This window comes from Schistocerca serialis, chromosome 1 (genome assembly GCF_023864345.2).
Source record: "Schistocerca serialis cubense isolate TAMUIC-IGC-003099 chromosome 1, iqSchSeri2.2, whole genome shotgun sequence".
Classification (NCBI taxonomy): Eukaryota; Metazoa; Arthropoda; class Insecta; order Orthoptera; family Acrididae; genus Schistocerca; species Schistocerca serialis.
Genome location: NC_064638.1, coordinates 446,374,267 through 446,391,664, shown reverse-complemented (window position 1 = coordinate 446,391,664; position 17,398 = coordinate 446,374,267). Strand labels below are relative to the sequence as shown.

Sequence of the window (17,398 nt, the reverse complement as noted above, 5' to 3'; positions counted from 1 at the left end):
TTGATTTCGTGCAGTTTTCGTGTGTGACCCCGTTGCTTTTTGCGTGTTGTTATTCTTGGTGTCTTGCTCGGTCGTCTGTCGTTGCGTGTATATCCTTTCCCGTTCGTCCGTCTTTTTTTTTTTTCGCGGGCCGCTCCCGTTCGGTCCCGCCGCACTTTCGTTCACGGCAGTACAGAATAGTAAGGAGTGTAGAGAGCAGCTATCGTTGACAAAATCACGCAAGAGTTCATATCATTTACAGTTCGATAGATTGTTAGTGAGTTAGCTGAACTATGCCCGCCCGGTTAGCCGTGCGGTCTAACGCACGGCTTTCGGAGCGGGAAGGAGCGCCTGGTCCCCGGCACGAATCCACCCGGCGGATTTGTGTCGAGGTCCGGTGAACCGGCCAGTCTGTGGATGGTTTTTAGGCGGTTTTCCATCTGCCTCGGCGAATGCGGGCTGGTTCCCCTTATTCCGCCTCAATTACACTATGTCGGCGATTGCTACGCAAACAAGTTCTCCACGTACGCGTACACCACCATTACTCTACCACGCTACCATAGGGGTTACACTCGTCTGGTGTGAGACGTTCCGTGGGGGGTCCACCGGGGGCCGAACCGCACAGTAACCCTGGGTTCAGTGTGGGGTGGCGGAGGGGTGAAGTGGACTGCGGTGGTCGTCGTGAGGTTGTGGACCACTGAGGCTGCGGCGGGGACGGAGCCTCTCCGTCGTTTCTAGATCCCCGGTTAAAAAACAATACAATAGCTGAACTATTGATGAATCAGTTATTCGTTACATAAGCCCAACATTTTTCGGTTTAAAATTTACAAAGATTGTCGTAGCTATAAAAAATTCATAAGAACCAATTTTAAGGACTATCTGTACGGGATTACGAATCTTTATAGGGCTATGAGAAATGATTGTATACTTTCTAGCCTTAATAAAAATGTGTTTCATAAGAAAACTATTTAATTTAAATAATTATTTTACCTTACCAACATCTGCCTGAGTAGTACTTCAGTTGCTACAAAGGCAAAGTCTGGGATGACTATTAATATTATCTACCACGCCAGTAATATGCAACGTGACCGTTACTGGTCATAACACACTTGCCTGGGGTACCTCTTGAGGTACTTCCGCACGTATCGATATATCTCCGTTTCAAGTTAACATGCTGCGTGCTCCCTATCTGAAAATCCACGATGCAGACACAAATTTAGTTTCATACGCAATGTGATACTATTACAGTTAATAGCCGCCGGTTTGGTACGGAATCAAGAGCTATACGGAAGCTACGAAACAGCTTATGATGTGTGTTGGAGGCTACTTTGTGTAACAAGATCACTTCTCCCTACATCTACATCAATAGTCCACAAGCCACCTCATAGTGGATGGCGGAGGATACTTTCTGCATACCCGTCAAATTTTATTTCCATAGCCTTCTCGCAAGATGTACGTAGGAGGAAGCAATACAACAACTGACTTTTCTAAAACCTATGCTCCCGGAATTTTAACAGATAGTCACACCGTCCTGCCCAACGCTTCTGTTGTAGCATCTGCTAAGCACCCCCGAGAGCTCTGGCGGTTGTTCAAACAACCTGTGACGAAACGTGCTGCCGTTCTTTGGATATTCTGTGTTTATCCTATCTGGAAAGTGTTTCATACTGTGGAGAAATAGTCAAGTATCTTTCGAACAAAGGTGGTGCAAGCCTTCACAGGCAGATTACACCTCCCTCTGAGTTTTCCACTGAATCTCAATCAGGCATCTTCCTTACCTAGGATGGCTACTATGTGGCCATTCAATTTTAAATCCTTCTGTGGGCGTAGTCCCAGATATTTAAAGAACGTGACTGTTTCCAGTGATCGTACAACATTGAATTTTCTCCGTCCATTTACGCTCACTATGCTGTGTATGTTGAGGGTCAGCTGCCAGCTTCTGCATCAGGTGCCAAGCACGAATTCTCTATAGATCTTTCAGTGTTTCACTACTATTTTCAGGCTTTACGACTTCTCCTTATTGAGAAACAGCAATCGTGAAGAGCCTCGTGTAGCTTCAGTCTTAATTTACTTTATCATTTACATACAGTGTGTTCCAAAAAGATGCATCATTTCACAAGACCATTTCTTCCACTCACGTACGCAAAGTTAGAATAATTTTTGCAGCTAAGTTTGGAATCAAAGTTTTCAATTGCCTTTCACGAATGTTCGACGTACTCTCCTCTGGTCTAGTGAGAAACATTCAGACGATAGTCGAATTCGTCCACGCTTTTGTGAGCATGTCTGGAATTATTGTAATCCTTGTTGTTGCTGCTAGTGGCTGTCGCCGAGCGGTTCTAGGCGCTTCAGTCTGGAACCGCGCTGCTGCTACGGTCGCAGGTCCGAATCCTGCCTCGGGCATGGATGTGTGTGATGTCCTTAGGCTGGTTAGGTTTAAGTAGTTCTAAGTCTAGGGGACTGATGACCTCAAATCTTAAGCCCATAGTGCTTAGAGCCATTTTTTTCTGTTGTTGCTACACAGCGTCTCATTTCCCACAAAGCTGCTGAAAAGGGAAGGACACAGAGGAACACTTTCAGGAACACTGGCAAAAAAGTCACATGCCGTGCTATAAGGCAGACTTTCAAATGAACGGTGCAGTGCCGGATCAGCACGCCAGTTAAGCTGCGGCAGGGGCAGTCCCGCGGCGAAAATCATGCCACAAAGTTTTTAACTAAATTGCATAGCACATAGCTGTTTAACTATCTTTTATTATAACTACGAGTTTCTGTTCGCACCATCATCACTGTGTGAAAAATCAAATGTTAATCTCAGGTTACAGCATACATGAATATGGCAATACATATAGGAGGGGTGTTCAATAAGTAACGCAAGACAGTTTTTTCTCGGTCAGTTACGGTTGAAAAGAAAATGCAGAATTCGTTGTGGGACGTCGCTTCAGCCTTCCCATAGGTGGCGACGCTATACGTAGCCTTCAAAATGGCGTCTCTAACGGAGGTGGGCTGCAAGCAGAGCGCTGTCATTGAATTTATTTTGGCGGAAATCCAGAGCATCACAGATATTCATAGGCCTTGCAAAGTGTCTACGGACATCTGGCAGTGAAAAAAAGCACGGCGAGTCTGTGGGCGAGGCGTCTGTCACAATCCCAACAGGGTTGCGCAAACCTGTCCGATGTTCCACGTGCCGATTGGCAGCACACAGTTGCGATTCCTGGCGTGCTGGAACGTGCGGACACTCTCATTCGAGGTGATCGACGGATCGGGATGAAACACGTCGCTACTCAACTGGACGTCTCTGTCGGTAGTGCTGACACACTCCTCCACCAGTTGGACTACCCTATGGTGTGCCCGCACGGTTCCTCACCGCCTAACAGAAGAACGCAAAGAGCAATGAAGGATGCACTCCGCGGGAAGCAGCACGTGGATGATGGGGAGGTTACTGATGCAGCAAGACGTCGTCTCCGGCGTCGACCAGTAGAGTGCTACCATGTGGACATACAGGCTGTCCCAGTAAGATGGCATAAGGCCTTCGTAGATTGTATTGGAAAATGCGGTTTTGTATCCAAAAGAGGGGGAATAAAACAGTGTATTGGAATCCTGAATAAACCCAACATGCTTTGAGAAAAAAATGTGTTCCATTACTTATCGAACGGCCCTCGTAATTACTACCCCGCCTGAACTGCTGAACGTCTACAGAATGAAGTAGGTACCCTTGCACGAAATGCGGCGAGCACAATTTGAAGTCACAGTTACAGCGCATGTTCAACAGTGATTTCAGTTAGGGCACATTAACTTTTTTGCAAGTATATCTGTTTTCTTCTGTTTGTGTTTAGCAATTCAGTTAGGACAGTAATTGTATGGTCTGGCATATTGATATATGCTATGACATGTGACTAAAATCTGATTTTTTATAACATGATGGTTGTGTAAACTGAAACCAATACTTATATTGCACAGCTCTTTGTCAAGCATTTTAAAATACACGCAACGATTGTTGGCAATCGCCTTCAGGAAATGTTAAGTTGCAACTGTTGAAATGGAGAACGCAAAACCCTTTTTGTTGCTCTGTTATCGGCATCTCAACCCGACCCACGCTGGGTAATAAACCAGCCAGCGAACGAGCTAGCTGCACCGTGGAGTCCCCAACCGGCAACCACATTAACCAGCAGTTTACAAAAAATGGTTCAAATGGCTCTGAGCACTATGCGACTTAACATCTATGGTCATCAGTCCCCTAGAACTCAGAACTACTTAAACCTAACTGACCTAAGGACAGCACACGACACCCAGTCATCACGAGGCAGAGAAAATCCCTGACCCCGCCGGGAATCGAACCCGGGAACCCGGGCGCGGGAAGCGAGAACGCTACCGCACGACCACGAGCTGCGGACAGCAGTTTACAAATGGCGTCAAACAGAAGATATAGACTTGAGAAATGGACGGATCTCTTTGAACCAGCCCGTAAAAGGTGGACAGTAATGGTCGTATAACACTGTCTTTTTGAGGCGTTTGTCAGGAAGAATCAATACGCAAAGAAGTGGTATACGGATGTACTAAGAAACGACGAGATTCGCTTGAAGTTCTCTAAGGCTATAGATACAGCAATAAGAAATAGCTCAGTAGGAAGTACAGTTGAAGAGGAATGGACATTCCTAAGAAGGGTCATCACAGAAGTTGGGAAGGAAAATATTGGTACAAAGAAGGTAACTGCGAAGAAACCATGAGTAACAGAAGAAATACTTCATCTGATCGATGAAAGGAGGAAGTACAAAAGCGTTCCGGGAAACTCAGGAACACAGAAATACAAGTCGCTGAGGAATGAAATAAATAGGAAGTGCAGGGAAGCTAAGACGAAATGGCTGCAGGAAAAGTGTGAAGACACCGAAAAAGAAATGATTGTCGGAAGGACAGACTCAGCATACAGGAAAGTCAAAACAACCTTCGGTGACATTAAAAGCAAGGGTGGTAACATTAAGAGTGCAACGGGAATTCCATTGTTAAATGCAGAGAAGAGAGCGGATAGGTGGAAAGAATACATTGAAAGCCTCTATGAGGGGGAAGATTTGTCTGATGTGATAGAAGAAGAAACAGGAATCGATTTAGAAGAGATAGGGGATATAGTATTAGAATCAGAGTTTAAAAGAGCTTTGGAGGACTTAAGGTCAAACGAGGCAGAAGGGATAGATAACATTCCATCAGAATTTCAAAAACCATTGGGGGAAGTGGCCATAAAACGACCATTCACGTTGATGTGTAGAATATATGAGTCTGGCCACATACCATCTGACTTTCGGAAAAGCATCATCCACACAATTCCGAAGAGGGCAGGAGCTGACAAGTGCGAGAATTATCGCACAATTAGCTTAACAGCTCATGCATCCAAGTTGCTTACAAGGATAATATACAGAAGACTGTAAAAGAAAATTGAGGGTGCGCTAGATGATTATAGTTTGGCTTTAGGAGAAATAAAGGATAGAGAATGGCAATTCTGACGTTGCGGTTGATAATGAAAGCAAGACTAAAGAAAAATCAAGACACATTCATAGCATTTATCGACCTGGAATAAGCGTTCGACAATGTAAAATGATGCAAGCTGTTCGAAATTATGAAAAAAGTAGGGGTAAGCTATAGGGAGAGATGGGTCATATACAATATGTACAATAGCCAAGAGGGAATAATATGAGTGGACGACTAAGAACGAAGCGCTCGTATTAAAAAGGGTGCAAGACAAGGCTATAGCATTTCGCCCCTACTGTTCAATCTGTACATCGAGGAAGCAACGATGGAAATAAAAGTAGTGTTCAGGAGTGGAATGAAAATTCAAGGTACAAGGATATCAATGATACGATTCGCTGATGACATTGCTATCCTGAGTGAAAGTGAAGAAGAATTACATGATCTGCTGAACGGAATGAAGAGTAATGAGTACACAGTATGGATTGAGAATAAATCGAAGAAAGACGAAAGCAATGAGAAGTAGTAGAAATGAGAACAGCTAGAAACTTAACATCAGGATTGATGGTCACGAAGTAGACAAGGAATTTTGCTACCTAGGCAGTAAAATAATCAGTGACGGACGGAGCAAGGAGGATATCAAAAGCAGACTAACAATGGCAAAAAGGACATTCCTGGCCAAGAGAAGTCTACCAACATCAAATATCGGCCTAAATTTGAGGAAGAAATTTCTGAGAATGTACGTCTGGAGTACAGGATTGTATGGTAGTGAAACATGGACTGTGGGAAAACCGGAACAGAAGAGAATCGAAGCATTTGAGATGTGGTGCTAGAGACGAATGTTGAAAATTAGGTAGACTGATAAGGTAAGGAATGAGGAGGTTCTGCGCAGAATCGGAGAGGAAAGGAATATGTGGAAAACATTGATAAGGAGAAGGGACAGGATGACAGGACATCTGTTAAGCAATGAGGGAATGACTTCCATGGTACTAGAGGGAACTGTAGAGGGCAAAAACTGTAGAGAAAGACAGAGATTGGAATACAACCAGCAAATAATTGAGGTTGCAAGTGCTACTCTGAGATGAAGAAGTCGGCACAGGTGATGAATTCGTGGTGGGCCGCATCAAACCAGTCAGAAGACTGATGAGAAAAAGAAAAAACACTATCTTTGGGTATGCTCTGAGGCACTTGTACGCCTGGCGGTGTATCTCTGTTATGGTTGACGTGTCGCATCCAATTTGCCAGGAACTCACTGAGCCCGCTGCCAGCTGTGTAGTGGTACCTGTGGTCCTTGGGGAGACCATGTGGTAGACGACGCTGGCGGCGCCCGCCGAGTGGCCCATCAGCGTGACGGAGGAAGGGTCGCCGCCGAAGTGCTCGATGTTGTCGCGGACCCAGCGCAGCGCCAGGTACTGGTCGAGCAGGCCCAGGTTGCCGCGGGCGCTGCCGTCCTCAAGGCACAGGAAGCCTGCCGCACAAAGTACCTCGTCTCACACACGCGTACTCTACTGACGCCAAAATTTGTTAGGGATTACCTGTATCTCAACACTATACTAAATTACACTACTGGCCATTAAAATTGCTACGCCAAGAAGAAATGCTGATGATAAACGGGTATACATTGGACAAATATATTATACTAGAACTGACATGTGATTACATTTTCATGCAATTTGGGTGCACACATCCTGAGAAATCAGTACCCAGAACAACCACATCTGGCCGTAATAACGGCCTTGATACGCCTGGGCATCGAGTCAAACAGAGATTGGATGGCGTGTACAGGTACAGCTGCCCATGCAGCTTCAACACGATACCACAGTTCATCAAGAGTGGTGACTGGCATATTGTGACGAGCCAGTTGCTTGCCCATCATCGACCAGACGTTTTCAATTGGTGAGAGATCCGGAGAATGTGCTGGCCAGGGCAGCAGTCGAACATTTTCTGTATCCAGAAAGGCCCGTACAGGACCTGCAACATGCGGTCGTGCATTATCCTGTTGAAATGTAGGGTTTCGCAGGTATCGAATGAAGGGTGGGGCCACGGGTCGTAACACATCTGAAATGTAACGTCCACTGTTCAAAGTGCCGTCAATGCGAACAAGAGGTGACCGGAGACGTGGCACCAAAGGCACCCCATACCATCACGCCGGGTGATACGCCAGTATGGCGATGACGAATACACGCTTCCAATGTGCGTTCAGCGCGATGTCGCCAAACACGGATGCGACCATCACGATGCTGTAAACAGAACCTGGATTCATCCGAAAAAATGACGTTTTGCCATTCGTGCACCCAGGTTCGTCGTTGAGTACACCATCGCAGGCTCTCCTGTCTGTGATTCAGCGTCAAGGGTAACCGCAGCCATGGTCTCAGAGCCGATAGTCCCTGTTGCTGCAAACGTCGTCGAACTGTTCGTGCAGTTGGTTGTTGTCTTGCAAACGTCCCCATTTGTTGACTCAGGGATCGAGACGTGGCTGCACGATCCGTTACAGCCATGCGGATAAGATGGCTGTCATCTCGACTGCTATTGATACGAGGCCGTTCGGATCCAGCACGGCGTTCCGTATTACCATCCTGAACTCACCGATTCCATATTCTCCTAACAGTCATTGAATCTCGACCAACGCGAGCAGAAATGTCGCGATACGGTAAACCGCAATCGCGATAGGCTACAATCCGACCTTTATCAAAGTCGGAAACGTGATGGTACGCAATTCTCCTCCTTACACGAGGCATCACAACAACGTTTCACCAGGAAACGCCGGTCAACTGCTGTTTGTGTATGAGAAATCGGTTGGAAACGTTCCTCATGTCGCCACGTTGTAGGTGTCACCACCGGCGCCAACGTTGTGTGAATGCTCCGAAAAGCTAATCATTTGCATGTTACAGCATCGTCTTCCTGTCGGTTAAATTTCGCGTCTGTAGCACATCATCTTCGTAGTGTAGCAATTTTAATGGCCAGTAGTGTAAGAGGCTACCTCCATGAACCATGGACCTTGCCGTTGGTGGGGAGGCTTGCGTGCCTCAGCGATACAGATGGCCGTACCGTAGGTGCATCCACAACGGAGGGGTATCTGTTGAGAGGCCAGAGAAACGTGTGGTTCCTGAAGAGGAGCAGCAGCCTTTTCAGTAGTTGCAGGGGCAACAGTCTGGATGATTGTCTGATCTGGCCCTGTAACACTAACCAAAAATGCTTTGCTGTTGTGGTACTGCGAACGGCTGAAAGCAAGGGGAAACTACGGCCGTAATTTTTCCCGAGGGCATGCAGCTTTACTATATGATTAAATGATGGTGGCGTCCTCTTGGGTAAAATATTCCGGAGGTAAAATAGTCCCCCATTCGGATCTCCGGGCGGGGACTAGTCAAGAGGACGTCGACGTCGTTATCAGGAGAAAGAAAACTGGCGTTCTGCGGATCGGAGCGTGGAGTGTCAGATCCCTTAATCGGGCAGGTAGGTTAGAAAATTTAAAAAGGGAAATGGATAGGTTAGAGTTAGATATAGTGGGAATTAGTGAAGTTCGGTGGCAGGAGGAACAAGACTTTTGGTCAGGTGAATACAGGGCTATAAATACAAAATCCAATAGGGGTAATGCAGGAGTAGGTTTATAATGAATAGGAAAATAGGAATGCGGGCAAGCTACTACAAACAGCATAGTGAACGCATTATTGTGGCCAATATAGACACGAAGCCCACGCCTACTACAGTAGTACAAGTTTATATGCCAACTAGCTCTGCAGATGATGAAGAAATTGATGAAATGTATGATGAGATAAAAGAAATTGTTCAGGTAGTGAAGGGAGACGAAAATTTAATAGTGATGGGTGACTGGAATTCGAGAGTAGGAAAAGGGAGAGAAGGAAACATAGTGGGTGAATATGGATTGGGGGAGAGAAATGAAAGAGGAAGCCGTCTGTTAGAATTTTGCACAGAGCATAACTTAATCATAGCTAACACTTGGTTCAAGAATCATAAAGGAAGGTTGTATACGTGGAAGAATCCTGGAGATACTAGAAGGTATCAGATAGATTGTATAATGGTAAGACAGAGATATAGGAACCAGGTTTTAAATTGTAAGACGTTTCCAGGGGTAGATATGGACTCTGACCACAATCTATTGGTTATGAACTGTAGATTAAAACTGAAGAAACTGCAAAAAGGTGGAAATTTAAGGAGATGGGACCTGGATAAACAGACTAAACCAGAGGTTGTACAGAGTTTCAGGGAGAGCATAAGGGAACAATTGACAGGAATGAGGGAAAGAAATACGGTAGAAGAAGAATGGGTAGCTTTGGGGGATGAAGTAGTGAAGGCAGCAGAGGATCAAGTCGGTAAAAAGACGAGGGGTGGTAGAAATCCTTGGGTAACAGAAGAAATTTTGAATTTAATTGATGAAAGGAGAAAATATAATAACGCACTAAATGAATCAGGCAAAAGGGAATACAAACGTCTCAAAAATGATATCGATAGGAAGTGCAAAATGGCTAAGCAGGCACGGCTAGAGGACAAATGTAATGATATAGAGGCTTATCTCACTAGGGTTAAGATAGATACTTCCTACAGGAAATTTAAAGAGACCTTTGGAGAAAAGAGAGCCACTTGTATGAATATCAAGAGCTCAGATGGAAACCCAGTTCTAAGCAAAGAAGGGAAAGCAGAAAGATGGAAGGAGTATATAGAGGGTCTATACAAGGGCGATGTACTTGAGGACAATATTACGGAAATGGAAGAGGCTGTAGATGAAGGTGAAATGGGAGATACGATACTGCGTGAAGAGTTTGACAGAGCACTGAAAGACCTGAGTCGAAACAAGGCCCCGGGAGTAGACAACATTCCACTGGAACTACTGACGACCTTTGGAGAGCCAGTCCTGACAAAACTCTACCATCTGATGAGCAAGAAGTATGAGACAGGCGAAATACCCTCAGACTTTAAGAAGAATATAATTATTCCAATCCCAAAGAAAGCAGGTGTTGACAGATGTGAAAATTACCGAACTATCAGTTTAATAAGTCACAGCTGCAAAATACTAACGCGAATTCTTTACAGACGAATGGAAAAATTGGTAGTAGCCGACCTCGGCGAAGATCAGTTTGGATTCCGCAGAAATGTTGGAACACGTGAGGCAATACTGACCCTACGACTTATCTTAGAAAATAGATTAAGGAAAGGCAAACCTACATTTCTAGCATTTGTAGACTTAGAGAAAGCTTTTGACAATGTTGACTGGAATGCTCTCTTTCAAATTCTAAAGGTGGCAGGGGTAAAATACAGGGAGCGAAAGGCTCTTTAAAATTTGTACAGAAAGCAGATGGCAGTTATAAGAGTCGAGGGGCATGAAAGGGAAGCAGCGGTTGGGAAGGGAGTGAGACAGGGTTGTAGCCTGTCCCCGATGTTATTCAATCTGTATATTGAGCAAGCAGTGAAGGAAACAAAAGAAAAATTCGGAGTAGGTATTAATGTCCATGGAGAAGAAATAAACACGTTGAGGTTAGCCGATGACATTGTAATTCTGTCAGAGACAGCAAAGGACTTGGAAGGACAGTTGAACGGAATGAACAGGGTCTTGAAAGGAGGATACAAGATGAACATCAACAAAAGCAAAACGAGGATAATGGAATGTAGTCGAATTAAGTCGGGTGATGCTGAGGGAACTAGATTAAGAAATGAGACACTTAAAGTAGTAAAGGAGTTTTGTTATTTGGGGAGCAAAATAACTGATGATGGTCGAAGTAGAGAGGATATAAAATGTAGACTGGCAATGGCAAGGGAAGCGTTTCTGAAGAACAGAAATTTGTTAACATCGAATATTGATTTAAATGTCAGGAAATCGTTTCTGAAAGTATTTGTATGGAGTGTAGCCATGTATGGACGTGAAACATGGACGATAAATAGTTTGGACAGGAAGAGAATAGAAGCTTTCGAAATGTGGTGCTACAGAAGAATGCTGAAGATTAGATGGGTATATCACATAGCTAATGAGGAGGTATTGAACAGAATTGGGGAGAAGAGGAGTTTGTGGCACAACTCGACAAGAAGGAGGGACCGGTTGGTAGGACATGCTCTGAGGCATCAAGGGATCACAAATTTAGCATTGGAGGGCAGCGTGGAGGGTAAAAATCGTAGAGGGAGACCAAGAGATGCATACACTATGCAGATTCAGAAGGATGTAGGTTGCAGTAAGTACTGGGAGATGAAGAAGCTTGCACTGGATAGAGTAGCATGGAGAGCTGCATCAAACCAGTCTCAGGACTGAAGACAACAACAACAACAACGGTGTAAGAGGGTACATCAGAGTAAAAAAAAAAAATATCTTATTTTTGCCCTAATTTTTTATTGGCTTAGAATGTTCCCCAAAAGAGCATATATTTTACGATTCATTCATATGAAGTGACAAAATCAGATAGAACTGATGAAATATGTAACAAATATTGCAAAAATAAGAATACTCTATTTTATGAATATGTGCTGGCGAAATGTTTATATACCTGAAGAGTGGAATATGGGCCAGATACGCCCAACTTACAAGAAGGGAAACAGACATGAATTTCAGGATTACAGAGGTATTAGCATTCTCAATTCATGTTGTAAATTGTATGCTAGAATTTCAATAGAGTGACTTTCGCCAATCGCTGACACTGTACTGTCTGATGTCCAACGTGGGTTTAGAAAAGGGAGATCATGCTCGAACTGTATCTTCATCATGACACAACTAGTAAAAGAACATTGTGAATTCAATTTCATTGCTTTCATTATCTACGAAAAGCCGTCTGAGAAAGTAAATCGAAACAACCTGTGGGAAATTTTAAGAAACAGAGGGATCCAATCTCATCTAATAAGAACTGTATAAGGTTTATATACGAATAACAAAGTGCAAACACAAACAGCAGGCAGCAGACACAAAACAGCTGATATAAAACAAGGAGTTAGTCAAGGGTCTTCCCTCTGACCCACTGTTTTTAATATGCAAATCGCCGATGTAACCAGAACTTGATCACAGACTAAAAAACGTTTTAAAATTAACGATGTGGATATTAGTACACTACTTTTTACTGACAAACAAGTACTTATTAGTCAGAATGAAAATGACTTACAAGAAGCTGTCTTTAATTTAAGTAAAATAGCCAGAGAATACAATGTGAACATCTCCATCACAAAGAGAAAATCTATGACATTTTTGGGACACCAGCCTATGCGTATTAAATTTGTAATTCACAAGCAGACCATAGAGAGAGTTGACACAAATAAATATTTAGGGTGCAGTATTACATGAAGGGAATACAATGAAATACAAACAAGTTAGACCTGTTTAACAATTTCTGTGGAACTTTTCGCAGAGCATTGGGAAAGAAAGTCCTCAGAGATACTCTACTAAAGCTCTATAAGGTTGCGGCTACACCAGCACTACTCTATGGATGTGAAAAATTGTCTGTTGAGAAGAGAGATGAGAAGAGAATAGAAGCATGTGAAGTGAATCACTTATATACATGGCTGGATATACTTCGATGGATAAAAAGAGAGATGGTATCATCCAGCTGAACTGAATATACAACCCATAATTATTGTCATTATAGAACAATACCAGCTAAAATGGAAGGAACATACAGACCATCTGCCAGATGCAAGAATCACTAAAACTATAAAACAATTTAAACAATGAAGGAAAAGATTTTTAGAAGACCAATGAAGATTTGGAACCACCAGTTTTGAAGAAGACAGGAACGGACAGAAAGGTACAGTTCTTGATGTAGACGTAGATGACGGTGATGATTCATATAAAGTGTGCTATAAATCTTAAAATACGAGAAAATCGCGATTTATTGCACGGGGGTCTGCCGCATCCGAGCACCCAAACGCGACCAGTGTAATAAAATAATATAATACAATAGTTACCGACGGAATAAGAGCACTGTTAGTTTCGGATAGTGTCACAGAGGGCTTTAGTATTAACTAAAATAACTACTCTCAACAATATTTCTCTTCACAACATGATTCGTTTACGGTAAACAGTCTGAGAGCACGAGCTTGTCTCGTGTCTGCTTAAACTATGTAACATCCCTTTAGAAAAATTTATTAATTACTGTGCTGGTTTTCAAACAGCTGAGTGAAACTGATCGTACTCAGACATTTCTCTCGTTACTTATTCTGATCAACACTAAACTGACAGAATATTTTTAGCGCAACGTAATCTGACTTTCAATAATCCCTACAAAAGAATGGCCCTGACCAACAATAACCCATACCTTTCATGAATCACTTATCTCACAAAAATCTTCGCTACCCGAACTACTGCAATACAACGAGCACCAATTCTGCCAGCTAAATAAAAGATTCTAACTACTGAAGGCACTAACTACTGATAGGCATAGTTAGCAAATGAAAGATTTTGATAGAGAACAAACAATTTATTTACCTTAATAGTGTTCAAAAGTCATAATATATATGTATAATTTGTGACATCCAGTTTGGCAAATTTCCTTTTTGTGATGGACACACGCCCAGTTCGTCCGCTCATATTAACATCTCAAAACTGTGGCTTCTCTCTCCCCACATCCACCACTGCTGGCTGCTCACTTCCAAGTGCCAAACGCTACGCGCTGTTCACATCCAACTGCCCAACACTACAATAGCAAATATTCCAACAATGAAAACCAGCCACAGAGTGCACACAGCACAGTCAGTGATTTTCATACAGAGCGCTACGTGGCGTTGTTGTTGTTGTTGTGGTCTTCAGTCCTGAGACTGGTTTGATGCAGCTCTCCATGCTACTCTATCCTGTGCAAGCTTTTTCATCTCCCAGTACCTACTGCAACCTACATCCTTCTGAATCTGCTTAGTGTATTCATCTCTTGGTCTCCCTCTACGATTTTTACCCTCCACGCTGCCCTCCAATACTAAATTGGTGATCCCTTGATGCCTCAGAACATGTCCTACCAACCGATCCCTTCTTCTGGTCAAGTTGTGCCACAAACTTCTCTTCTCCCCAATCCTATTCAATACTTCCTCATTAGTTATGTGATCTACCCATCTAATCTTCAGCATTCTTCTGTAGCACCACATTTCGAAAGCTTCTATTCTCTTCTTGTCCAAACTATTTATCGTCCATGTTTCACTTCCATACATGGCTACACTCCATACGAATACTTTCAGAAATGACTTCCTGACACTTAAATCAATACTGGATGTTAACAAATTTCTCTTCTTCAAAAAAGCTTTCCTTGCCATTGCCAGCCTACATTTTATATCCTCTCTACTTCGACCATCGTCAGTTATTTTGCTCCCCAAATAGCAAAACTCCTTTACTACTTTAAGTGCCTCATTTCCTAATCTAATTCCCTCAGCATCACCCGACTTAATTAGACTACATTCCATTATCCTTGTTTTGCTTTTGTTGATGTTCATCTTATATCCTCCTTTCAAGACACTGTCCATTCCATTCAACTGCTCTTCCAAGTCCTTTGCTGTCTCTGACAGAATTACAATGTCATCGGCGAACCTCAAAGTTTTTATTTCTTCTCCATGAATTTTAATACCTACTCCGAATTTTTCTTTTGTTTCCTTTACTGCTTGCTCAATATACAGATTGAACAACATCGGGGAGAGGCTACAACCCTGTCTTACTCCCTTCCCAACCACTGCTTCCCTTTCATGTCCCTCGACTCTTATAACTGCCATCTGGTTTCTGTACAAATTGTAAATAGCCTTTCGCTCCCTGTATTTTACCCCTGCCACCTTTAGAATTTGAAAGAGAGTATTCCAGTCAACATTGTCAAAAGCTTTCTCTAAGTCTACAAATGCTAGAAACGTAGGTTTGCCTTTCCTTAATCTTTCTTCTAAGATAAGTCGTAAGGTCAGTATTGCCTCACGTGTTCCAGTGTTTCTACGGAATCCAAACTGATCTTCCCCGAGGTTACGTGGCGTTACCAACATAAAAACCTAAACAGCCTACTTACAACTTGTCAATTCGCTTGTGTTTTATATGAAGTAAAAATTGAGTTTTGTAGATAAAAATCTCATTTTCTTGATGCAATGTATTTCTTCCAGAGGCGTTTCGTCGTTTACTTTAGGGAATCTTCAGTGGAACACAGAATGTTACGACTTTGTTTTGATGTAAATTGTAAAATAGTTCATGCCTCTTTTTACGTAACTGTCACTATAAGACAAGTAGTGCTACGCAGCGATTAGCGCAAACAACATGAAGATTGTGAAGAAATAAGTTCTGAGTGGTGCCACGCCGCTATCTCACTTTAACAACACTGCCAGTCAGATTAATATTTATATTTTAGGTCATGATCTTGGAGTTCCCCAGTACTACACATGGTACGTGTGGTTTATGACTTTTTACACGAGGAAACTGTGGGCAGAATGTTCATATAAAATCATGTGCAGCCTGTAGAGAACCTATACCCGAGGGGCCATAGTGGAGGTGATGGAGAACTGATGTGTCCAGAGACCTGGCTGTGCGAGTCATTCTGGGCAGCAAGACTCTGTGGATTGTACCTGCAGAGGGACTTTGGGCTGTGGCAGCCTCCTCTTCCCTCTTAGGGTCGGAGCAGGAGGGTGCCCGTTTGCAAAACATTTTACCTGTGCCTGTTGACACACCATGCTAGTCAGTTGGCGGAAAGCGGGTGGAGGGAGCCATTTGAGAGATACTGCTGTAATCTTAGCCTTCGTACAAACGGTGGGACAGTCATAGAACTCCAAGCATTCCAATGCTAGAAGCTGGCACGATGCGGACAGAGCGGCTGGACACGTGTTTAGGAGAGGCAAGACTGTACCTCCCCTGAGCCAGTAAAGTGACCGGGTTCTTTCAGTGAGCGGCAAAAACATACGAGGGCTGTCCAGAAAGTAAGTTACGATCGATCGCGAAATGGAAACGACTATGAAAATCCGATAAAGCTTTGAAAAGATGTGTTGGGCAGTGTCTCTAGTATGACTCTAGGTAGAATTATGTCGCTCTTTTAATTCCTGAGCTCTTTGTGAGCACGTAAAGATGTTATAGAAAATAGTGTCTCCCGCCAAGTACGAGGGCCTGGTGAGAATTTTCCCCTGAAGCTATGCAACCAACATTACATAACTGTCGTGCGGTTTCTTCTTCAAGACAATTCTCTGCCTCATTCTGCAGGGGCAATGAAGATGTTCCTGCATCGTTTCAATTGGAAATGTTTGGTTACCCACAATACAGCCCGTAATTTCTCCCACTGAGTTTCATCTCTGCCCAAACGAACCGCTGGCTATGAAGACAACATTTTGGCACAGGCAACGAGCTTTAGGCCAGCGTAGAGAATTGGCGGAAAGCACTGGCGGCTGCCTTCTATGATGAGGGTATTGGAAAGTTGGTACAACGCTACGACGAATGTCTCAGTCAGAACGGCGACTACGTAGAGAAGTAGCTGAAAGGTGTAGCTAACTGTTACAAATGAAACATTTCTGATTTTCACTGTGATTTTCATTTCGCGGTCAATCGTAACTTACTTTCTGGACAGCCCTCGTATATTTCACTGGCACGACTGACTGGGAAGCTCAACAGCCTTCTTTCAGAAATTAGAAATGGTATGTCTGGACAAATTAGATCTCTCCGTAAGTGAGGGACTGTGCTCCCGTCTAGGCAGACGTTTTTGCCAAAAATGACCATACTTACTGTGTGAATGACGCCTCCCCAGTCTAAAATATTCTTTTTTTCAGACAAGAGAGATTTTGAGTCACTGATTGGCTCCTCTGAGGGTATGCAAAAATGAGGCTTGCTCCCCTAGCTTGGGAACCCTGGTGTTGTATCTGGATTCGTTACTAGGCCAGCAGAACAGTCAAGAGGATAGTGTGATTGGTTTGCACAACCTGGAGGCCGTTTCTTTCTTTTTGCTTGCTATTTCGGCTTGGTGGAAAGTGACTGTGATTCTTTGCCTTTTTCGTCATATGGTCCTTCCCTTTTAGAGGATTTCAGGTCTTTCCCTAGTGGGTGAGACTTGTGATT

At 43.5% G+C, this 17,398-nt stretch overlaps 1 protein-coding gene across 1 annotated transcript in view; it reads right to left on the bottom strand.

The window, feature by feature from the left end:
* Nucleotides 1-17,398, bottom strand: part of LOC126472828 (carboxylesterase 4A-like) — a 360,882-nt gene that overhangs the window by 164,867 nt on the left and 178,617 nt on the right. The window contains exon 6 of the mRNA XM_050099963.1: nucleotides 6,710-6,895. Coding sequence (XP_049955920.1) covers nucleotides 6,710-6,895 — 186 coding nt within the window. The remainder of the gene's footprint in view (nucleotides 1-6,709; nucleotides 6,896-17,398) is intronic.